The sequence below is a fragment of the Aulonocara sp. 'chitande type north' Nkhata Bay genome, linkage group LG15 (genome assembly GCF_057382095.1).
Source record: "Aulonocara sp. 'chitande type north' Nkhata Bay isolate Kocher_YH1m ecotype deep benthic linkage group LG15, A_spYH_male_GT1.1, whole genome shotgun sequence".
In the NCBI taxonomy this organism is placed as follows: domain Eukaryota; kingdom Metazoa; phylum Chordata; class Actinopteri; order Cichliformes; family Cichlidae; genus Aulonocara; species Aulonocara sp. 'chitande type north' Nkhata Bay.
The window spans coordinates 40,170,473-40,187,666 of NC_141358.1; the positions used below are offsets into that span (position 1 = coordinate 40,170,473).

The window sequence follows — 17,194 nt, forward strand, 5'->3', positions numbered from 1 at the left end:
AGTTGGCTTAAGAATAATTTATATATTCAAAGCCTATTTATATGTTTTATATCACAGATAAACATTGTGAAAATGTAAATGTTTCATCATTCAGAAGAAGAAATAAACACATTTTTCAAAGCTCCGCTGCTCAGTCAAAAACGAAATATGCAGTGAGATTCGTGTCTCAAGTAAAGGGAGAAAGCAGTTTGCTGCCCGGGTTTGTGCTTTTACTTCTTAGACATCAGTGAAACGCTTGGTTTTCAAATATGTTCATAATACACCAAACACACACACACACACACATGCTGCTCTTCATTACAGATTTAAAGATTCTGCCTTGGCCTAAACGGGTTAACAAACATCCCTGTTCGTATGTGAAGTTTGAACTGTGAGGGTCGTGCTCACATTTCACAATGCACGTCTGTCTTGTGCAATCACACCCAGTCTTTATTTCACCTCTAGGGTGATATGGAATATCATATTTTTGTCTTGAAGCTTGCAAACGTGTTTTAAATAATGTTTGTTAACACACTTGAGTGGCAGCCAGTTATGGTTTTAGATTCAACTGCAATTACAATCATAGATTCAAATGAAATAAAAAAAATGGCAACATTGTACCAAAATCACAGAAAAAATTTTATTCCATATGTCTTCTGACAGATTTAAAATATCCTACTGTTTCAGCATTTAAGACTAAATAGGTGCATTTAAAAATAAGAAAAATAATGAAAGTTCTAGTTAAGGTCACAAACTTCATAAACGGGATATGGCCACCGTGACATCACCCTGGGGATTTTTTGTTTTTTTTGAGCCAGACGAGTAAATATATTTAGAAAGAGAGCTACGTGCTCAGTTATCAGCTGCAACTGGCAGGCTTGTCAAGAGTCTAGCACGTTGGACAGATGCACATATACCTGCAAATAAAACAGAAATAGATACTGGACCAAAGACTTTTTGTATATGCTACAATTAAACAAATAAAAAGCTGTAATTTTATATTATTTTCTCTATTAAAATGATCAAAAGAGCACTAACACAGACACGCCTAGCAGACTGATATATTAGTATCTACCTGTCAGTCACAGACGTCTGGCTCCAAACTTTATTAGCTTTAAACCTTCAGGGGTTTCGACACAGGCCACAACACTTGCTGCAGTGCAGCGTTTGAGGGACTTCTCAGGTCTCTTTGCTGTGTTTCCTTATTCCCATAAGCTTTAACGGATCTGCAGAGCTAACGTGAGGAACACTAACAGATATAAGATTTGCTTGCTCCCATTTTCTACAGCATGTTACGAATGATTCATAATGTTAAATATACAAATAATCTGTTTATAAAATCGAAATTGTTGAAGTTAGAAGATTTAGTGTCCTCACAGACATTATTAATGATGTTCAAGGCAAAAAATAATAATACATTACCTCTTAAGTTACAAAGTTGATTTGTATTGTGTTCAGGAAGTGGGGACAGTAGAAGGATTATTATTATTGTAAGCATCAGTTTGGCAAATGTGTCCAACAGTTGTAGGCATAAGAATATGGAGCTCTCTCCATGATAATCTCAAGAGTTATGCACCGTTTTAAAATGTGTTTCAATATGAATTCAATATCTTCAATATGAAGAACACAAAAGTAATTTGGGCTAATTGTGGAAGGAACAATTCTTCTTTGCCATCTTGTGGTTTTGTACACTGTTGATTTTACTCTTTTGTTGTTTTGTTTTGCATTGTTAAATGTCGATAAATGTTAGAGTGCTCTTTGGGTTGTAGGTGCCCACTATTTGGTATTCAGATAGGGGGCAGGTGTCAATAAGAATTGATTCTTCCTCCTGCTCCTTTCCATTCATGGGTGCAGTGCTGTATTAATGGGAATGATGTTTGCGTGTCGGAAACGAAATTCTGTTGAACCATGTGTGAAACAAATAAACACAAACCTGATGTGTACTTATACGTTTCCCAGGGCAGTGCCTACTGTGTCACCAGTGAGAGCACCTTTACCATTTAGATGGTTATTTATTATTTCATTAAATAAATAAATAAATAAAGATGAAAAAACTCGCCCTACTATACTTCCTTTAATTAAGGAACTGCTGTTTTTTTTTCACTTTCACCTGTGCTTTATTATGCAGCCCCAGAGATTACCACATGCTCTTTTTAATAATGACATACAGTTTCTCAGATAGTCTGAGGACTGTTGGGTGGCTGTAGTAGACACACACTGCTTTCTTGTTTGTTCAGTAATATAGGTATTGTAGGATATATCTTGCTAGCACCCTCCAATCAATAAATGTGTCCTATACATTAATAATTAACGCAATATACAGTGTTCCCTCCCCACTTCTGAAATGAACGAGCAGCATGAGAGCGTTTCCTGGCTCTATAAAATAGAGCACTTTCGTTTGTTTCACTCAAAAGTTTGAGGTTCAGTTTATTAGTAGAGTCATGACATATGCAAATGTACTAGCATGAAGACAATAATGAAATTTTTGGTAAATGTGTTTAATTGCTAGACCCCAGGCTGACGTTTCTTAACCTCATTAAAAGATCCCACAGCCTAGGAGACAGATAGTTAAGGAATGCTGTGTGCTGAGGAGATAACACATATTAATTCATTACAACATTTTTTTTTCTTAACATGCAGATAAATAATGCAAAAATACTCTGAGTTTATGGAAGAACGAGTGTGCCTGATAATCTCCACTAGATGGGGCCATTGGCCTATCCAATTGTTACTGTGGCGCATGGACAGGACACACAGCCATTCATGTTGGACTTCCTGTCCACTTACCAGTGTGTTTATTTAGCAAAGAAGGCTGATGAATGCATTAACCAAGCCCAATGATTATTTTGCATTTCGGTTTAAAAGAAATGGGCAACAGAGAAGTTTTGCTTTGACACATTTATTTTAATAATTTACAATCAATTTCAAACAAAAGATGAGAACAAAGACGGACACGGCATTGATTATTTGGAGTGTAATGCTTATAAAGGCACTAAGGTAAAGGTACTCAATTAAACTGAACATATGCAAACTATTTTTATTCTATTGTTACTCTCACAAGAATTGCTTTTGTGTAAAAGGCAATGCAATTGTTTGGCTTTTTATGTACTTTATGGAACAAAACAAACAATCAAACAAAAAGTGTGCTGCATAATTATGATTCCAGTCTGTTAAAAAGCAAACAAGACATTTGAAACTACCACTGCTACATGTTCTAATTTATTAGACATCTGTACTAAAATCCTCCCACACCATTTTTCCCAAAAGTGGAAGCACGAGTCACAGGATATTAAAAAGCTGTACTATAGACTATTATTATACAAGTGCAGATGGTCTGGCTTTGGCTGCATTAATTCATCTTAGGCATTCAAAACAACAGGGGACATTTTTGAAAAGCCTGTAGTATTCGTCTTGAATCTGAAAAGACACACACACACAACAGAAATATGCTTTAGATATAATACAATGTATGTTTAATCCATACAGTGGTGAGCTGTGCCAGTGTTGTTAACATATTTACAGGGTTTTCATACATTTATAAACCTTCACTTGGATATTTTGTACTTTTAACTCTAATTTATATATTTCACAAGTATACTAGTTTGTGACCTGTCAAAACACTAACAGGAAAAGTTTCAGTCAGTTCATTAAATGTTTGATAGGGAAAGATTTATGCATCAATCTGACCACCTGGGGAGAGAGAAAACATGGCAAACCCAAACAAACTGAGCATATTCGGATGCTTAAATCCTAATCCAAAATGCACATTTGCTCACACACAGGTTTCTTTTTTCATATAGCCTTAATATCTTCACCTTAATATTCTCAGTTGACTATATAAAATGTGTTTTGTTGGGGTCTATTTGTTCTATTTGATTCAAAAAAGCAAAAAGCAAAAAACCCAAAAAGCTGATGTTACCTTTCTGGACAGCACACAGAGGAAGATGAAAATGAACATCCCTTGGAAGGCGTTGGTGATGGTGAACAAATAGGCAGTGAGGGTTGTCTCATTGAGAATGTGCAAGACTCCAAACGTCCAGGTGGCACCGAGCACAAACAGCAGAGCCAAGGCACCACGGGCACAGGACCTGAGAGGGAGATAGCACCGATTTAAACACCCTGCACATGGCTAAGCTCCTTTCTCAATCAGCAAAGAACTCAGCTGTAATTTAATTCTGCAAAGGCACCACATGATACCCTAATAATCCACCAGATAAGGAACCTACAACTTGACTTTCTTTTTTTCCCCCTTCTTTTTTCCAACTTACTCAACGGGAGTAAAGATAATCCTACCTGATGTTTTCATAGTGGCTGATTTCAGGCTTTTTCACAGCAGTATGCCGGTATACCTTATAGATGATTACTCCAAAAGCCAAGAGATTAACCTTTAGTGGAAAAACAACAATCAAATGAATATCTGTTATTAAAAAAAATTACTTTACTTGCTTATTTGAACACATTCATGAGTCATGATGTATGATTTTACCAGGATGATCAAACATGCAGGTCCGATGAAGCTCCATATGAAGTGGTTTTCTGTGCTGAGCCAACACCTATGATGGAATAATATTTAATAACATTTTAATACATTTGATTCATATTTTAGCAAATTATGATTTCCACCTTAGTGTAAAATTCCCTGATGTTAATTATAATAATACTGTACATAAGCTTTCTTATCTTAGGATAAAACCCCTAAAACCCCCTAAAAAAAGCAATCAACGCGTCTTTTGCACAACTTATCTCTTGTCTTTTGTAATAGCATTTTACACTAATAAACAACAGGGCTACTATTTTAGGGTTTTTTTATCAAGCTCTCTGTGGTACCCAAAACATTTCAGAATTTATTTTCTGCCCCACGGCACAACCATCTTCAACTTCCTTCATGTCCCTCCAGGCCAAATTTAATCTATGTCCCCTTGTACTTATAATTAATGTAACTTGTTTATCTTGCTTCCTGAATGAGTTTGAAAAATGAAGAAGTCATTTTACGACCCTTTGTCTATCCACACATACATATATATAAAAAAGCTGCAAATATTGTCAGCTTACACTTTATCTGTGCCATAATACTTGGAGCCTAGTGTTGCGGAAATGGCCACCACTACCGCTGGGCTTCCATAGCCGAAAATATAAAAGTTACGGTGCAGAAAGCCTTTGTTGTAGATGACGCCAACCACTATTAAGTACAGATGGATGCCCTCGATGCACATCCAGGCAAAGGCCGCAAGGAAGAAGTAGTGCAGCAGCCCTGCAATCACAGAGCAGAAAAGCTGCCAAGAAACAGACGGGAGAGAGAAAGACAGAGATTTTACAATTTTAGTTTAAATAAAACTGTGTTAAAAAAGTGGTACAGTATTCATATACTCTAAGTGTATTTTGCAATCTTTATTCAATGTGTATGTTGAGATGTACTGTTACTTTCTATTTTCATTTTCATAAAGTAAATTATCTGCAAGTCGAATAAGAACAGATTTACACCAGATTTAAAGCTGACAAACGGACAATATTTCATGATATTTCACGTTTCACTACGTCAAGGGCATCCTCACCTTATGCGTGTACATGTTGATTCCTACCAGGAAGATGAATTCGGCCATGAAGAGGCTACAGCACAGGTTCTTGTGGATGGTGGTTCTGGTGCTCTGAATTTCACTGAAGAACCAGAAGGTGAAGATGCACATGAACAAACAGATGAGCGAGATGATCATTCCCAGCTGGGTGATCCGGGTCAGGATGGTATAGTGGGCCACCAGCTGAGAAGCGAATGGAAAGGGAGGCGTTTCATTCACAGTTTCATGGAGCGCCGAGTTGTTGTCTTTTCTGCTTGGAATCATTTGGCATAACATAGGCACAGGCTGGGGTTACAGCAGCATGTTGTGCTTGGAGACGTTCTGGGGCGATACTGGTCCAAATATTATAGGCAAGTGGTTTGTTGTCAGTTTAAAAAAAAGTAACTTCCTCGTTGTTGGTGTGAAATTCACCAAACAATTTAAATTGGAATTGAAACCAACAATAAAGTGAGAGAAGGTTTCAAAAAGTAGTGGGTGGATAACTCTTATAGATGCCAAACATGTGCACTGAGTCACCTTGCCTCTAGGACCTGTTCAGACTTCCTCTGCATTTGGCTTTAGTTGATTTTTTATCTTTCTACTGTAAACAAAGCAGCGCTTTCAAAATATTTAGTAGAAATTTCCATCATCTTCACAGATAAATCCACATATTTAAATTTCTCAGCTAACAGGCGACTAATTGTCCACCAAGCAAATAATATATGACTTAAAAACAAGACAACATAGTGTTTATTTTGCATGAAATGAAATTTCTCCCTCAGTAACCGTGGAAACATTGGTGAAAAAAGCTGTTAAAAAACTCCTTGATCTTGCTCCATATTTCACTGTTGTAATTTAGTGTATGCTCACTCACGTTGGCTCGCCCAGAGGACATGAGGATAGCAAAGTGTGTGAGGTGATTGCAGGAGCAAGTGGTCGCATTGCTGTTGACGTGGACTGTCTTGCAGCCGTGAGTGGCCCACCGGCCCTGCAGGCTATCCGCCTCGTACTCCCAGAAGGCGCACTTCGTCACATCAGCTTTAGTGTCTATGGGCTTCAGGGGATGGAGAGGAACAAAGACTGTTAACTGTGGAGTTATTATTAGTTTTTGCAGCTCGCTGCTTTGGGATAACAAATCAATAGGGGCTTAAACTGATCCCAGAGCTGGTCTCATCAAAACAGCTGTGAGAAATCATCACAGCCCATCGAAGGTCTGTTGTTCTGTTATTGATTCTAACACTATTTATGAGCTTTGCTTTTTCCAAGTTTTCACGTTAATATTGCCATTGACATGCAAGAGCACAGAAAATAAATGTAATGGGAAGATCATTAATCACTGGCACATGAGCTTTTTTGCTGGGCTCACTGGGCCTATTCTAAATGATTATGTATCAAATATATATATTTTACAATGATATAATATATTGATATAATGATTTTACTTTTTTTTATATGTTTTAATGATCCTAAAAGAAAATACCAGGACAATATGTTTGTATATCAACGTTTAAAATTGTGTATTTTATACTCTCAAAGTCCTTAATTAAAAACTTAAAAGGTGCAGGCAAGAAAAAAGCATCCCGTGCATCACAGGAGAAAAAAAAATCTGCTTCAGTAGTAAAAAGTATCTGCACAAAAAAGGGGCCCAAATTATTGATTGTTGCTCTTCAAAGAAGGCAGTTCACAGAGAATTTTCACGGCTCGAAAATAAATCAACTCATCCTTTGTTAGCCTTAATACTCAAGGGAGCAACAAAAATAATGATTTTACTTTTTCATACATTTTAATTATCCTAAAAGAAAACACCAGTACATTAATTTTTAGGGCTGTTTATCTCATTACCCACGTTTTTCCATAATCTCGTCACGTTTCCTCAGCTATTCCCTTTAAATGAAAGGTCATTGCCGAAATACACGGTGTGAAATCTTAAAATTTCATAAAAACTTTACACAAAGCGCTAACTGTTCCTCCCATGTGAGTTTGTTCAAATTTGACTTTAATGGAAACTCTGGCAGTTATCAGGTTACTGCCAGACCCAATCTGGGACTGAGGAAGCTATTTCTCACAACAAAAGCACAACGCCCCAGTCTGACAAGGATATATATGATGAGATACTGACGAGAGAACTGAACAAGATCCTATTAGCTAATGTTGATAAATGACTCGTTTGCAGAATAGAAAGTTTAGCTGTAAGTTTAAAGTGGCACAAAAGTGAGCAGCAATGTTTGTTTTTAACGCCGTATTTAGCTTGTTTATCACACGACGCTTCGAAATGAAAAACCTTGAGTAACATAAACTATTTTGAATCGCTGCTCTTAATTTACCCTGATCAAATTGAGCAAAAGGATTAGACTGAATTTATATAGAGAATAAAAATGAATGAAAATCTCTAGTAATCGCTTCCCTTAAGAAAAGCTGCAGTCATGTGTAGAGGAGCAGCGACTTTCTGAAACAGTATAAGTTTTGACATTACATTCTACAAATGCAGAAGTAAAAAAGCAAACAATGTAGCCTGCCTCAGCACTCTGTGCAGTCTGTACCTCACTGTGTCTCAGAGTGAAGGCGACATGGTCAAGTTGGTAAACGTCAGCAGGTTTGACGGCTGCTGCAATGACTTGGGAGTTGACAGTGATTTCCCCCGTCCCTGCATACCGCGAGTAGTCAGTGACACCTGGGTCGCTGCTCGGCTTCAGGATGTCACTGATGCTGTCATATCGCACAAACACCACTGACACGCTTCCTGAGGAAAAAAAAAATTTATACAAACTTTTCTTTTTGGCACAGATTGCATCTGATTTTCCTTTTAGGCTTTAAGCTACTTTACCATTTCGGTCTTCTTCTGGTCTCACTTTCAGTGTTAGATTTATATGATCTCCTCCCATGGAAGCAGACAGTTTGGCTTTTGTGTGATGAGCCTCGAAGGTGAAGAGTTTCACTTCTGCGGTTGAGGATAAAAAAAAAAAGAGGTCAGGGATAACCCTCTCCATTTCAAAGCCTCGCCAAACTGGAGAGCTGAGCCCAGTGATAGTTACTGAGTCTTATCAGGCACACTGTAACTATCACTGCTGTTCAAACACCAATCAAAATAAACCAAATCATAACACACTGTAAGGAAAGCTATTTGGGACACAGAAAAGAAGAAACTAAAAGCTAAAGTGGATTAAAATGTTATTTGGCTCTAAAAAGAGATTACGACTTGGAAGAATAGCTCTCTGCTGAAACAGAAAAAAGGAGACAGATCCAAAGCAACAACAAGCACACAAAAGGAGGACAGATATTAAATAAATAAATAAAAAAGAACCCGTACCCCCCAAAAAAATTCAACATTGCACGACGGTGAAGTTTCACGTTCTCGAAAATAAAACAGTGAAATGAAGCCATGAGGTTCAAGATTATAAATAAATAGTATTTAAATAATTTGATGACCGACTGAAAATTCAAATAAAATAATAATAACGGGCAACACCTACTATTATACTACCATATCTAATTAATACATATGCTGTATTAAAATTCATATTATTTTTTTCATAACTGCCTTTTGTGTATTTTGATACCTTTAGTAATTTTTTTCTGTGTTTTTGAACCGCTCATTGAATTTTAGGGTGAATTAATTCATGGCATTCATTTATGTTTACAGATGATTTTTTTTTAAACAGTGAAACTTCTAAGCAAACGTAGGAGCGCCCTGTCTGGTTTTAAAGCAAATAAAGGAATTAAATGCATCACAGTGACAATTAACTGAAAGCCTCACCCATATCTGTAGCTTTGATTTCAAGCTCTGTTGGAGTTTTGTAATTGCTGGCCAAAGACAGAGCGCTTTCTTCAACAACATGCAGCAGCTTGGTGATGGTATGCTCACGACGTTCTTCTTTCATTCTGGTCCAAGCCACCAGTTCATCCTTCTCCACCAGGTTGTTTACTGCATTTACTAATTTCTGTTTGAAAAGATTTGCTTCGAGTATAACATGTGCACAATAATATAGCATGTACTGCATGTTATGTCTGCACTGCAATATGCTTCCAATTAGGTATGATTAGAATGGGATGTTTACGTCAGTTTGGCTGTTTTTGGCCTTTCATTAAATACAAGCAGCAGCTACACTGTGTTTAAAAAATTATTGGTTAATGGGTAATTTTGCTGTCAGCTTTGGGACAACAACAAAATAATAAGTGCTAATAATAAAAATGACACATTAGCAGAAAGTAATAGTATCTCCAAGGCGTAACTGTTAAGAAGGCAATGGGCTGCAACCAGTGCCACTTTTTCTTAAACCAGTTCAAAGCATAGCTTCACTTCAGGCAGACTTCCAACTGTTGACTGAGAAACAAGAATGGTAAACAAAGATTACTGAGAGAGTTGAGTTGATGGCAGATGGTTTGACAGCGTAATCCTTCTCTGCGGCACCCAGTGTTGATGCGGATCTACTCAAGGCCTCAACATATGCAATCACTTCCACTGAAGTAAGTTCACCAGACGTCTGCTTGGCAATTTCTTTCAGTAGACTTTGGGGCTCCGTGAGGTTGCTCATCTGGTGGCGGAGAAATGTTTAGATTGATAGATGTCCTTGTTATGTTTTTTTGGATCACAGCTGTGAAACGACCAAACTTTACATGAAAACATGACGTATCCTATTCATCCTATTCCCACGTGTGCACATATCTAATCACGTGAAGACTCTCTACAAAAGGCGGCAATTGTGTCAAGTGTTTTTACTACTTGAAAAGATGCTAAAAAATTTTCACGTACTCCTCTTAACTTCAAACTAATCACAGCTGCATGCAGTAAATCCCCAAATATGACCTTCAGAATTATTTTTATTTTATTTTTTGCTTTTCTTTATAAACATCAGTTCATGAACGACGGATTACACTCAGCTTCATTATCACGTTAGTGAGCCAGTTTTACATAAATCATCACCTAACCACACGCTAATTAAATCTCTCCCATTCTCCTGTAACAAGGAACACAAAATGTGCTACATGACATCCATTAACTGGTCCTGCTATAACTTTACTCTCCAGTAGGGGGCAGGACTCCAAACCGAAACTGCTGATTGAAACTGCAGGTTGTGTTTGGATCATAGCGGCTGGTGTTGCATATCCTTGTTATCATACAATCTCGAGTCATTTCAGCCGTTTTCCTATTCCACCCTCTGTTTGTCTTCCTTCTCGCCAACAGAGGGCAGCATCATCTTATCCTTTCTTTTTTACCCCGTTTGGTTAAAATTGTGAGAAAGGAGTACTCACAGATTCCAATGTTCTGTTGACAACCTGCGTCACGCAGCCGGTGTTGTCATGGCAGTATTTCTGGGGATGCTCTGGAAAACAAACAGTTTGCAAAAGCGCATCTTTAATTCACTACCATGACTTGGCCAGTCTGCCTTTCATTTAGAAAAAAACAGCAGCTCTCTTTATCATCAACTTTACTTAAAACATCAAACAATTCAGTATTGCACTGTTCACTCGATGTATTGCATCGAGCGAACAGTGCACACACACACACACACACACAATAATGGATGTGTCTGGGTTGTGTGTAGATGTGTAAAAGCAAGTAAAAAAAAAGAAAGATGAAAAAAGATGTATGTCCTTGAATGTAAGGATCAGTGTGTGTGTGTGTGCACTGTTCACTCGATGTATTGCATCGAGCGAACAGTGCACACACACACACACACACACACACACACACACACACACACACACACACACACACACACACACACACACACACACACACAATAATGGATGTGTCTGGGTTGTGTGTAGATGTGTAAAAGCAAGTAAAAAAAAAGAAAGATGAAAAAAGATGTATGTCCTTGAATGTAAGGATCAGTGTGTGTGTGTGTGTGTGTGTGTGTGTGTGTGTGCTCTTCCATCCTCATACCGACCTTTACATCTAACTTTGCTCTCTGGATGAAAGTGCTTAGGGCCTGAAGTCAGGATGTAATCACGCTGACAGGTGCAACTGAAAGATCCATTTGTATTATGGCAGTCTGAGTTTGGTCCACAGACCTGTTCTGACTCGCACTCATCAATATCTGAAAGATGCAAATGAAGAGTTCAGCTTCAATTAAAGCAAAGCAGTTTGATGTTCCCTTACGTTGGCTGCTCGCTGACAAAGTTAATGCAGTTACAGATGTTTGTCTAGGCAGCATTCCTACCTCAAAATAAGAATTGGTTGGTTTTTTTAAATACAAATATGTGACCAGCAGTTCTTGCACGCATGTTACACATTGATAACTCATTCTCACGACCTCGTTAAACTTTATAACTCTTTATAACTCTTTATGATACTGATCAAAACAAAGTTTGGTATATTTAAATCCTGAACAGGTCAACCAGACGTTACCGATGCAGTCAGTGCCATCGTTGGGCAGGAACTCGTCCCGTCCTGTCGATTTGTATCCAGAGACACATTTACAGTAGTAGCTGCCCACTGTGTTGGTACACTGGCCCCTGTCCCCACAGATATTAGTCACGTTCTGGCACTCGTCATCATCTGTGGTGAGGAAATGGAAATACAAACGCTAAAATGAGCTCAAAATCTTTCATCCTCAATAAGCAAAGTAGATTCAGCTTGTTACTCTGTTACTCATGGAGTGGGTAAACCAGCTGGTTAACAGATGACCTAGAACAAAGATGAAAGGAGTTTGATGTAGTTTGCATTTTTGCTTTGCATTAAAATTCATGTTTTTTTGTTTGTTTTTTTACAAATTAAAAGTTACAGCATTTTGAAAAAGGCTACTTTTTATTCTTAAACTGTTACAATATCATATTTCCATCTTGTCTCAGCAGATTCATTTCCTGTCCAGGTTTGTGTTGAGGCTGAAATGCATTTTACTCTAATGAGAAATGAATCAACAATAAATCAGTTCTTCTTTGAATGTGCAGCATTAATTTAAAAATCACTGAAATACTCAGACTCAGTTACTTTTTGAAAATGAAATCTTAATTTAATCCTCCATGATTAACCATATGCTATGCAAAGTGTTCTCTAAGTTTTTGACTCAAAATGTCACAAAAATAATACAAAAATTACTACAAAGACAGCATTTTTGGAAATTTCAAGAACCAACTTGAACTTATGCATTTGCCCCTAAATTTGTTGAAATTGTACTGGATGGAGAGAAAAAAGCAACCCATTTTTCATATCAATTTATATATTAAACCATAAAACTCAACATAACATCTTCCCAGATCCTTTTTAGTATCATTGTTGTTGAGTTACTTTGAGCGCATGTTAACACAAGTACACTCTGAAGTTTGATCCATGATTGCTGTTTCAGGAATGCCCAAATGTGATCGTGATCCTGAAGGCTGTGGTGTGGATGAGCTGATGAAGCTCAGAGATGTTAGTCTTCTTTTGATTAAAGCCTTGGCTGGGTGTAACTTGCACGCAGTTTAAATAGTTCACATTTGTGACTGATTTGCAGTTGTTTGCCTGTGTTTGATTTCATGGAAGTCAAATTACCTAAAATATTTTGCTTTCCAGGCTAACCGAGCACTGCTGAAGATGCTGCTTCATTATAGAAAATGCTGTTCCAGCTTTTTTTTTACTTCCAAACACACCTTCCGCCCCTTGTTTTTACTTGTCGACGTATGATGGACACTCTGCTCTTCCTCTCCTCTGTACCTTTGGCACACAATCTGTCCGGTAAGGGAAATCCTCTGCTTCAGCGAGAAAGGTGACCATAGTCAGAGAGGAAATACTCCCATAGCACATGTGATCCTTTATCTGTCATCCTCACAGACTTTTCACCCACATACTTCATGATTCACTTGAATGTCCTGTTTTTATGGATCCATTTTACCCTCCTATCATCACTTACTTCTTAAAAGTTAAAGATGACCCTTTTCTTCCTGTTTGTGTGAAATCTACAATTGTTGTTTGTTTCATGTGAATTTTCCAAACAGTTTTGGTAAAAATGCAGATTTAATAAAGCATGAGCAGACACAGTCTGAAATGCTCTTGCTAGTTAATATTGTCCTAATTTTACGTCTCTGGCTTCAGTGTAACCTTAACAACAAAAAAAACCCCTCTAACATTTTCATTTACTTTTGGCCCTTGGGCTATGTAAGCGGTGATTGTGGTCAGATTTGGCCAGGAAACCAAAGGGGTTCCAGGAATTCTAAACAGCCCAGAAACATAACAGGACTAACAATGCCGACTGTAGGCGATGCAGGCCATTAAAATCCTTCTAATAAAGCTGTATCTGGACGTATGTTCCACTTCACACTGTTCCCTTGGTGAATAACTCTGTGGCAACTTTTTAGGCAAGAAAACTCTAAAAAACCTCCCCCCTAACTTTAGCTGTTTTAAGCCAGCACAGCGAGTCGATCATACACAAACAAACACGAGAAAACTAACTTCAAATGACTTACACAGACCTTAAGTTTTTTTCAGCCATTCCTTTTGCCTACGTTTTCTAAACTGGCCAGAGTTAAGCTGAATTACAATAATAAATCTTGTTTGCTTGCACACGAGCATCCTTAGGTCGCTAATTTGCTTCATGTCTGTGGACTATTTTGAGATAATCAGAGATAAATGGTTCCAGAAGAGAAAAGCTGCACAAGTCACAGTGATTTATACTGATAATATGACCATAGCAGTGCCTTGTTCCTCATTAAGTTTTGACACAAACGTTTTTGCCATCGAGAGCCGTCATAAGAAGCTTTAACCCACCCAGAGTTATATTTTTAACGCCTCACATCTATGCTCTGCTCCGTCAAGTGTAATGTTCTAAAAATGTTCAATTAGCCCGCTTGTTTCAAAACGTAGGCCTAATACTGTTGTTTACGACACGCAGTCACAGCAACAAAGGCTTCCTAAAATAGTCGAGGCTTCCACAGTCTCGCTGCGTGTGCTCTTTAATATAAAGGTTGATTTGTGTATGCGTGCGTGTAGTCACCATTGCAAAATGTCGTTCCGTCTCCGGTGTATCCGTGATTACAGTAGCAGGCCTTGTTTGATCCATTCAAGGTATTACATGTTGCAAGTGTGTGACAAGAAACACAAATGTCAGAGGGGACGCATGGGCCCATCAGACTCGAGAGCCACGCTGCGTAGACACAAGAGACACACTGTGTATGTTTTAATTACACCACAACATTATTATTCCAAACCTTCCTGAAGACGTGTGATTATATAAAAAACAAAACATGTTAACCTCCAAATTCCTAAAAGTTGCAGAGTCAGTCATGCAATCCATCAAACTTCAACTTAAACCGAAAAGCAACACGTACCTGTCAAAAACCGGTTAAACCCCCCCAAAAGAAATAAAGTTGAAGAGAAAATTTATGTTAAACAAAACCACCTTTCCAAACTAATAATACTTGATAATGCGGACCCCTCTGAGGGACATACATTTAAAACAGTCTCCCAGTAAGACATCTGGTACCCGTCGAGTATAAATTAGCTCACGTACCTGTCAAAAGTACAAGTTTCATTGGTGACTTGAGCAAAGAATCCATACTTGCGCTGTGTCTGGATTTTACTTGATCGTAGACTGCAGTGGGCTGTCTGGTGACGTCGTTCATTTCCTTGCATCAGTTTTCCTGTTTCCTTAAACCTGGCCCTTCCTGTCCTGCTCTTTAATCTGCTTTGAAAAACACGCAGCTTGGTCGAGTCATCAGCCACACAGACACGTTTGCCTCCATTTTTCACTAAATATAAAAGGACTTTTAGTTGCATTGAGTCGCTTTTTCGTAGCGTTGCTGACACTTTGTCTTAGGTTGTCATTTTGGAGGCCTGCGTGCCATTGTTCTCACTTGACCACATACAGTAGGTTACGTAAACACAGGCCTAAACAACACCAGCTAACTTCATTGAAGGACGACCCCCTCCCTTCCGCAGGCGCTAGCACACAAATTCACACACGGACATTCCAGAGCTGTGTCTTCCACGTATCATCTTACACATGCTATCCTTTCCAAGACACACGTTACTAAACTTGAGATGCAGACTCTTTGGTGGTGTGTTTAATGCATCGGGGCTCCTGCTCTTGAGAAAACACAGTGAAAGGAAATGTTGATTGGCCAGTGTTGACTGGTTCTTATCAGTGGTCCCACTGCAATTTCTATTAACAGTCTTTCTTTTTGGACTTTCACTTAAAAAGGCCCGATTTTCCACGTTTCCTCTAAAACAGCGCAGATACCATTTTCCATTTATAGAGTTGTTGAAATACGCTCCAGTTGGCTATTGTTCACTTTGTTATACACGTTGGATTTCTATGAGCACTGCCAGACTAATTGTCATATTGTGTAAAATGGTAACATAAACAGGTCATTGAATGAAGCTACATTTCGAGTTTGTCTTTGGAGAGAAGTGATTAAGCAACACATTGTATCGCAGGTTCTTTGACTGTCATGGAGCAGTGACCCCTTTCTTGCGTGAGGGAAATGAGCGGGGCCGAAGGTTATTTGGTGCGTGTGGGCCACTGACCTACACAAAATGTCTTCACTTGGAGTTGCTCATTTCAAATGCAGATATTTTCAGTGGCGCCTTTTCACCTCACCCATGAACATCGGCCCTCAGAATTGCTGTTTTAAGGTGGAATTGAACTAGCAGTGCTGCTCCAGAACAGGTGAATTAAAATGTGATGCAGTGACAATGGTTCCAAAAAGAAAAGTGGCCATTCAGGTGTCTGAGGTCTTTTCAAAATACCCTCTACTTTTTCAGCACACAAACTCATTCAGTGATGAATAGTTTCACTTGGAAGATAAGTTCTTTGTTGACTGTATTGCAGTCTGTGGAGGCGGTTTGAATTGCTTAGGCAAGGCGTTTAGCAGCTGCTTTGAATGACACCATTAGAATCGCTCTGCATTACTGTCCTGGGAAAGGGCTTGGTGAAAACCACATCTGAATGTCTCACTCTGACACTCTCCTAACGGTAAGGAAGGAAGTGATGTTGCCTCGAACAAACCTGGACTGATTGCACCCTTCCTCCTCCGCTTTTTTGTCTCAGGAAATCTCTCATTTAGTAAGAAACTCAGTAAGCCCACAGGAGCTTGGTTGCTCCACAATGACATTGTAAAAAAGACATCTAAGAGAAAAGAGCTCTTCAAATGTGTCAAGGCAGTCTTGTGTAAATGTTTCCTCCTTTCCTTTCCTCTCTCATGGATATGGAAATTTTGACTCTACGGTTGCGGTATTTTGCACGGCTTTCTGTGTGTGTGCAAGTGTGAGCAAATGAAGAGTGTTGTTTGTGCCATTGGGGATACTGAGATTTGCAATACGAAGAAGGGTGAAGAATCTATTTTGATACTTCTCATAGATATCTGTTCTGATGCTGGCCGTATGTTCAGCCATGATGGGAAGACTGAACGCTGGGGCACAGATGGCAGCAACTGTCTCATAAACTTGGAGCTCTTGAATATTTCAGGACATGGCGTTGGAGAGACAAAGTACGCCCTCTGTTTGAGTTCAGAGCTACCAGCTGCTGTGTGTGGAGAACCCTCTAGAACGTACACTGAAGGCACATATAGGTGGCACTACTTAATAAAAAGAGCCTAGAAAAATATGACCATGATAAGAATTTAAAAAATAACCTGTTGCTATTTTGACGACTGTCACCAATGCCTCGAGTTACCAGCTGCAGCACAATTATTTGATGCACTGAGATTGAGTTTGGGCTCATCAAGCACTAAAGTAAGTTTTCTTC

The 17,194-nt window shown here is 38.6% G+C and overlaps 1 protein-coding gene across 1 annotated transcript; it reads right to left on the bottom strand.

The window, feature by feature from the left end:
- Nucleotides 1-2,869: 2,869 nt before the first annotated feature.
- adgrl4 (adhesion G protein-coupled receptor L4) lies at nucleotides 2,870-15,071 on the bottom strand. The gene is made up of 16 exons (XM_086263405.1): nucleotides 14,960-15,071; nucleotides 14,444-14,593; nucleotides 11,884-12,033; nucleotides 11,423-11,572; nucleotides 10,782-10,852; nucleotides 9,884-10,063; nucleotides 9,286-9,469; nucleotides 8,356-8,469; nucleotides 8,072-8,271; nucleotides 6,406-6,585; nucleotides 5,532-5,735; nucleotides 5,032-5,252; nucleotides 4,466-4,532; nucleotides 4,273-4,364; nucleotides 3,899-4,067; nucleotides 2,870-3,396 (listed from the first exon to the last, which is right to left on the bottom strand). The coding sequence occupies exons 1-16, from the start codon at nucleotides 15,069-15,071 to the stop codon at nucleotides 3,334-3,336; spliced, it is 2,307 nt and encodes a 768-aa protein (XP_086119531.1). The 3' UTR covers nucleotides 2,870-3,333.
- Between the last annotated feature and the right edge of the window lie 2,123 nt (nucleotides 15,072-17,194).

What these genes read in the sequence shown, in the direction of transcription:
- adgrl4 (XM_086263405.1), bottom strand. Translation starts at nt 15,071, where the DNA reads ATGAACGACGTCACCAGACAGCCCACTGCAGTCTACGATCAAGTAAAA. An exon ending in CGGAACGACATTTTGCAATG is followed by an intron (nt 12,034 to 14,443) that starts GTGACTACACGC and finishes TCCTCACCACAG; the next exon opens with ATGATGACGAGTGCCAGAAC. An exon ending in CTGCATGTTTGATCATCCTG is followed by an intron (nt 4,365 to 4,465) that starts GTAAAATCATAC and finishes TTTCCACTAAAG; the next exon opens with GTTAATCTCTTGGCTTTTGG.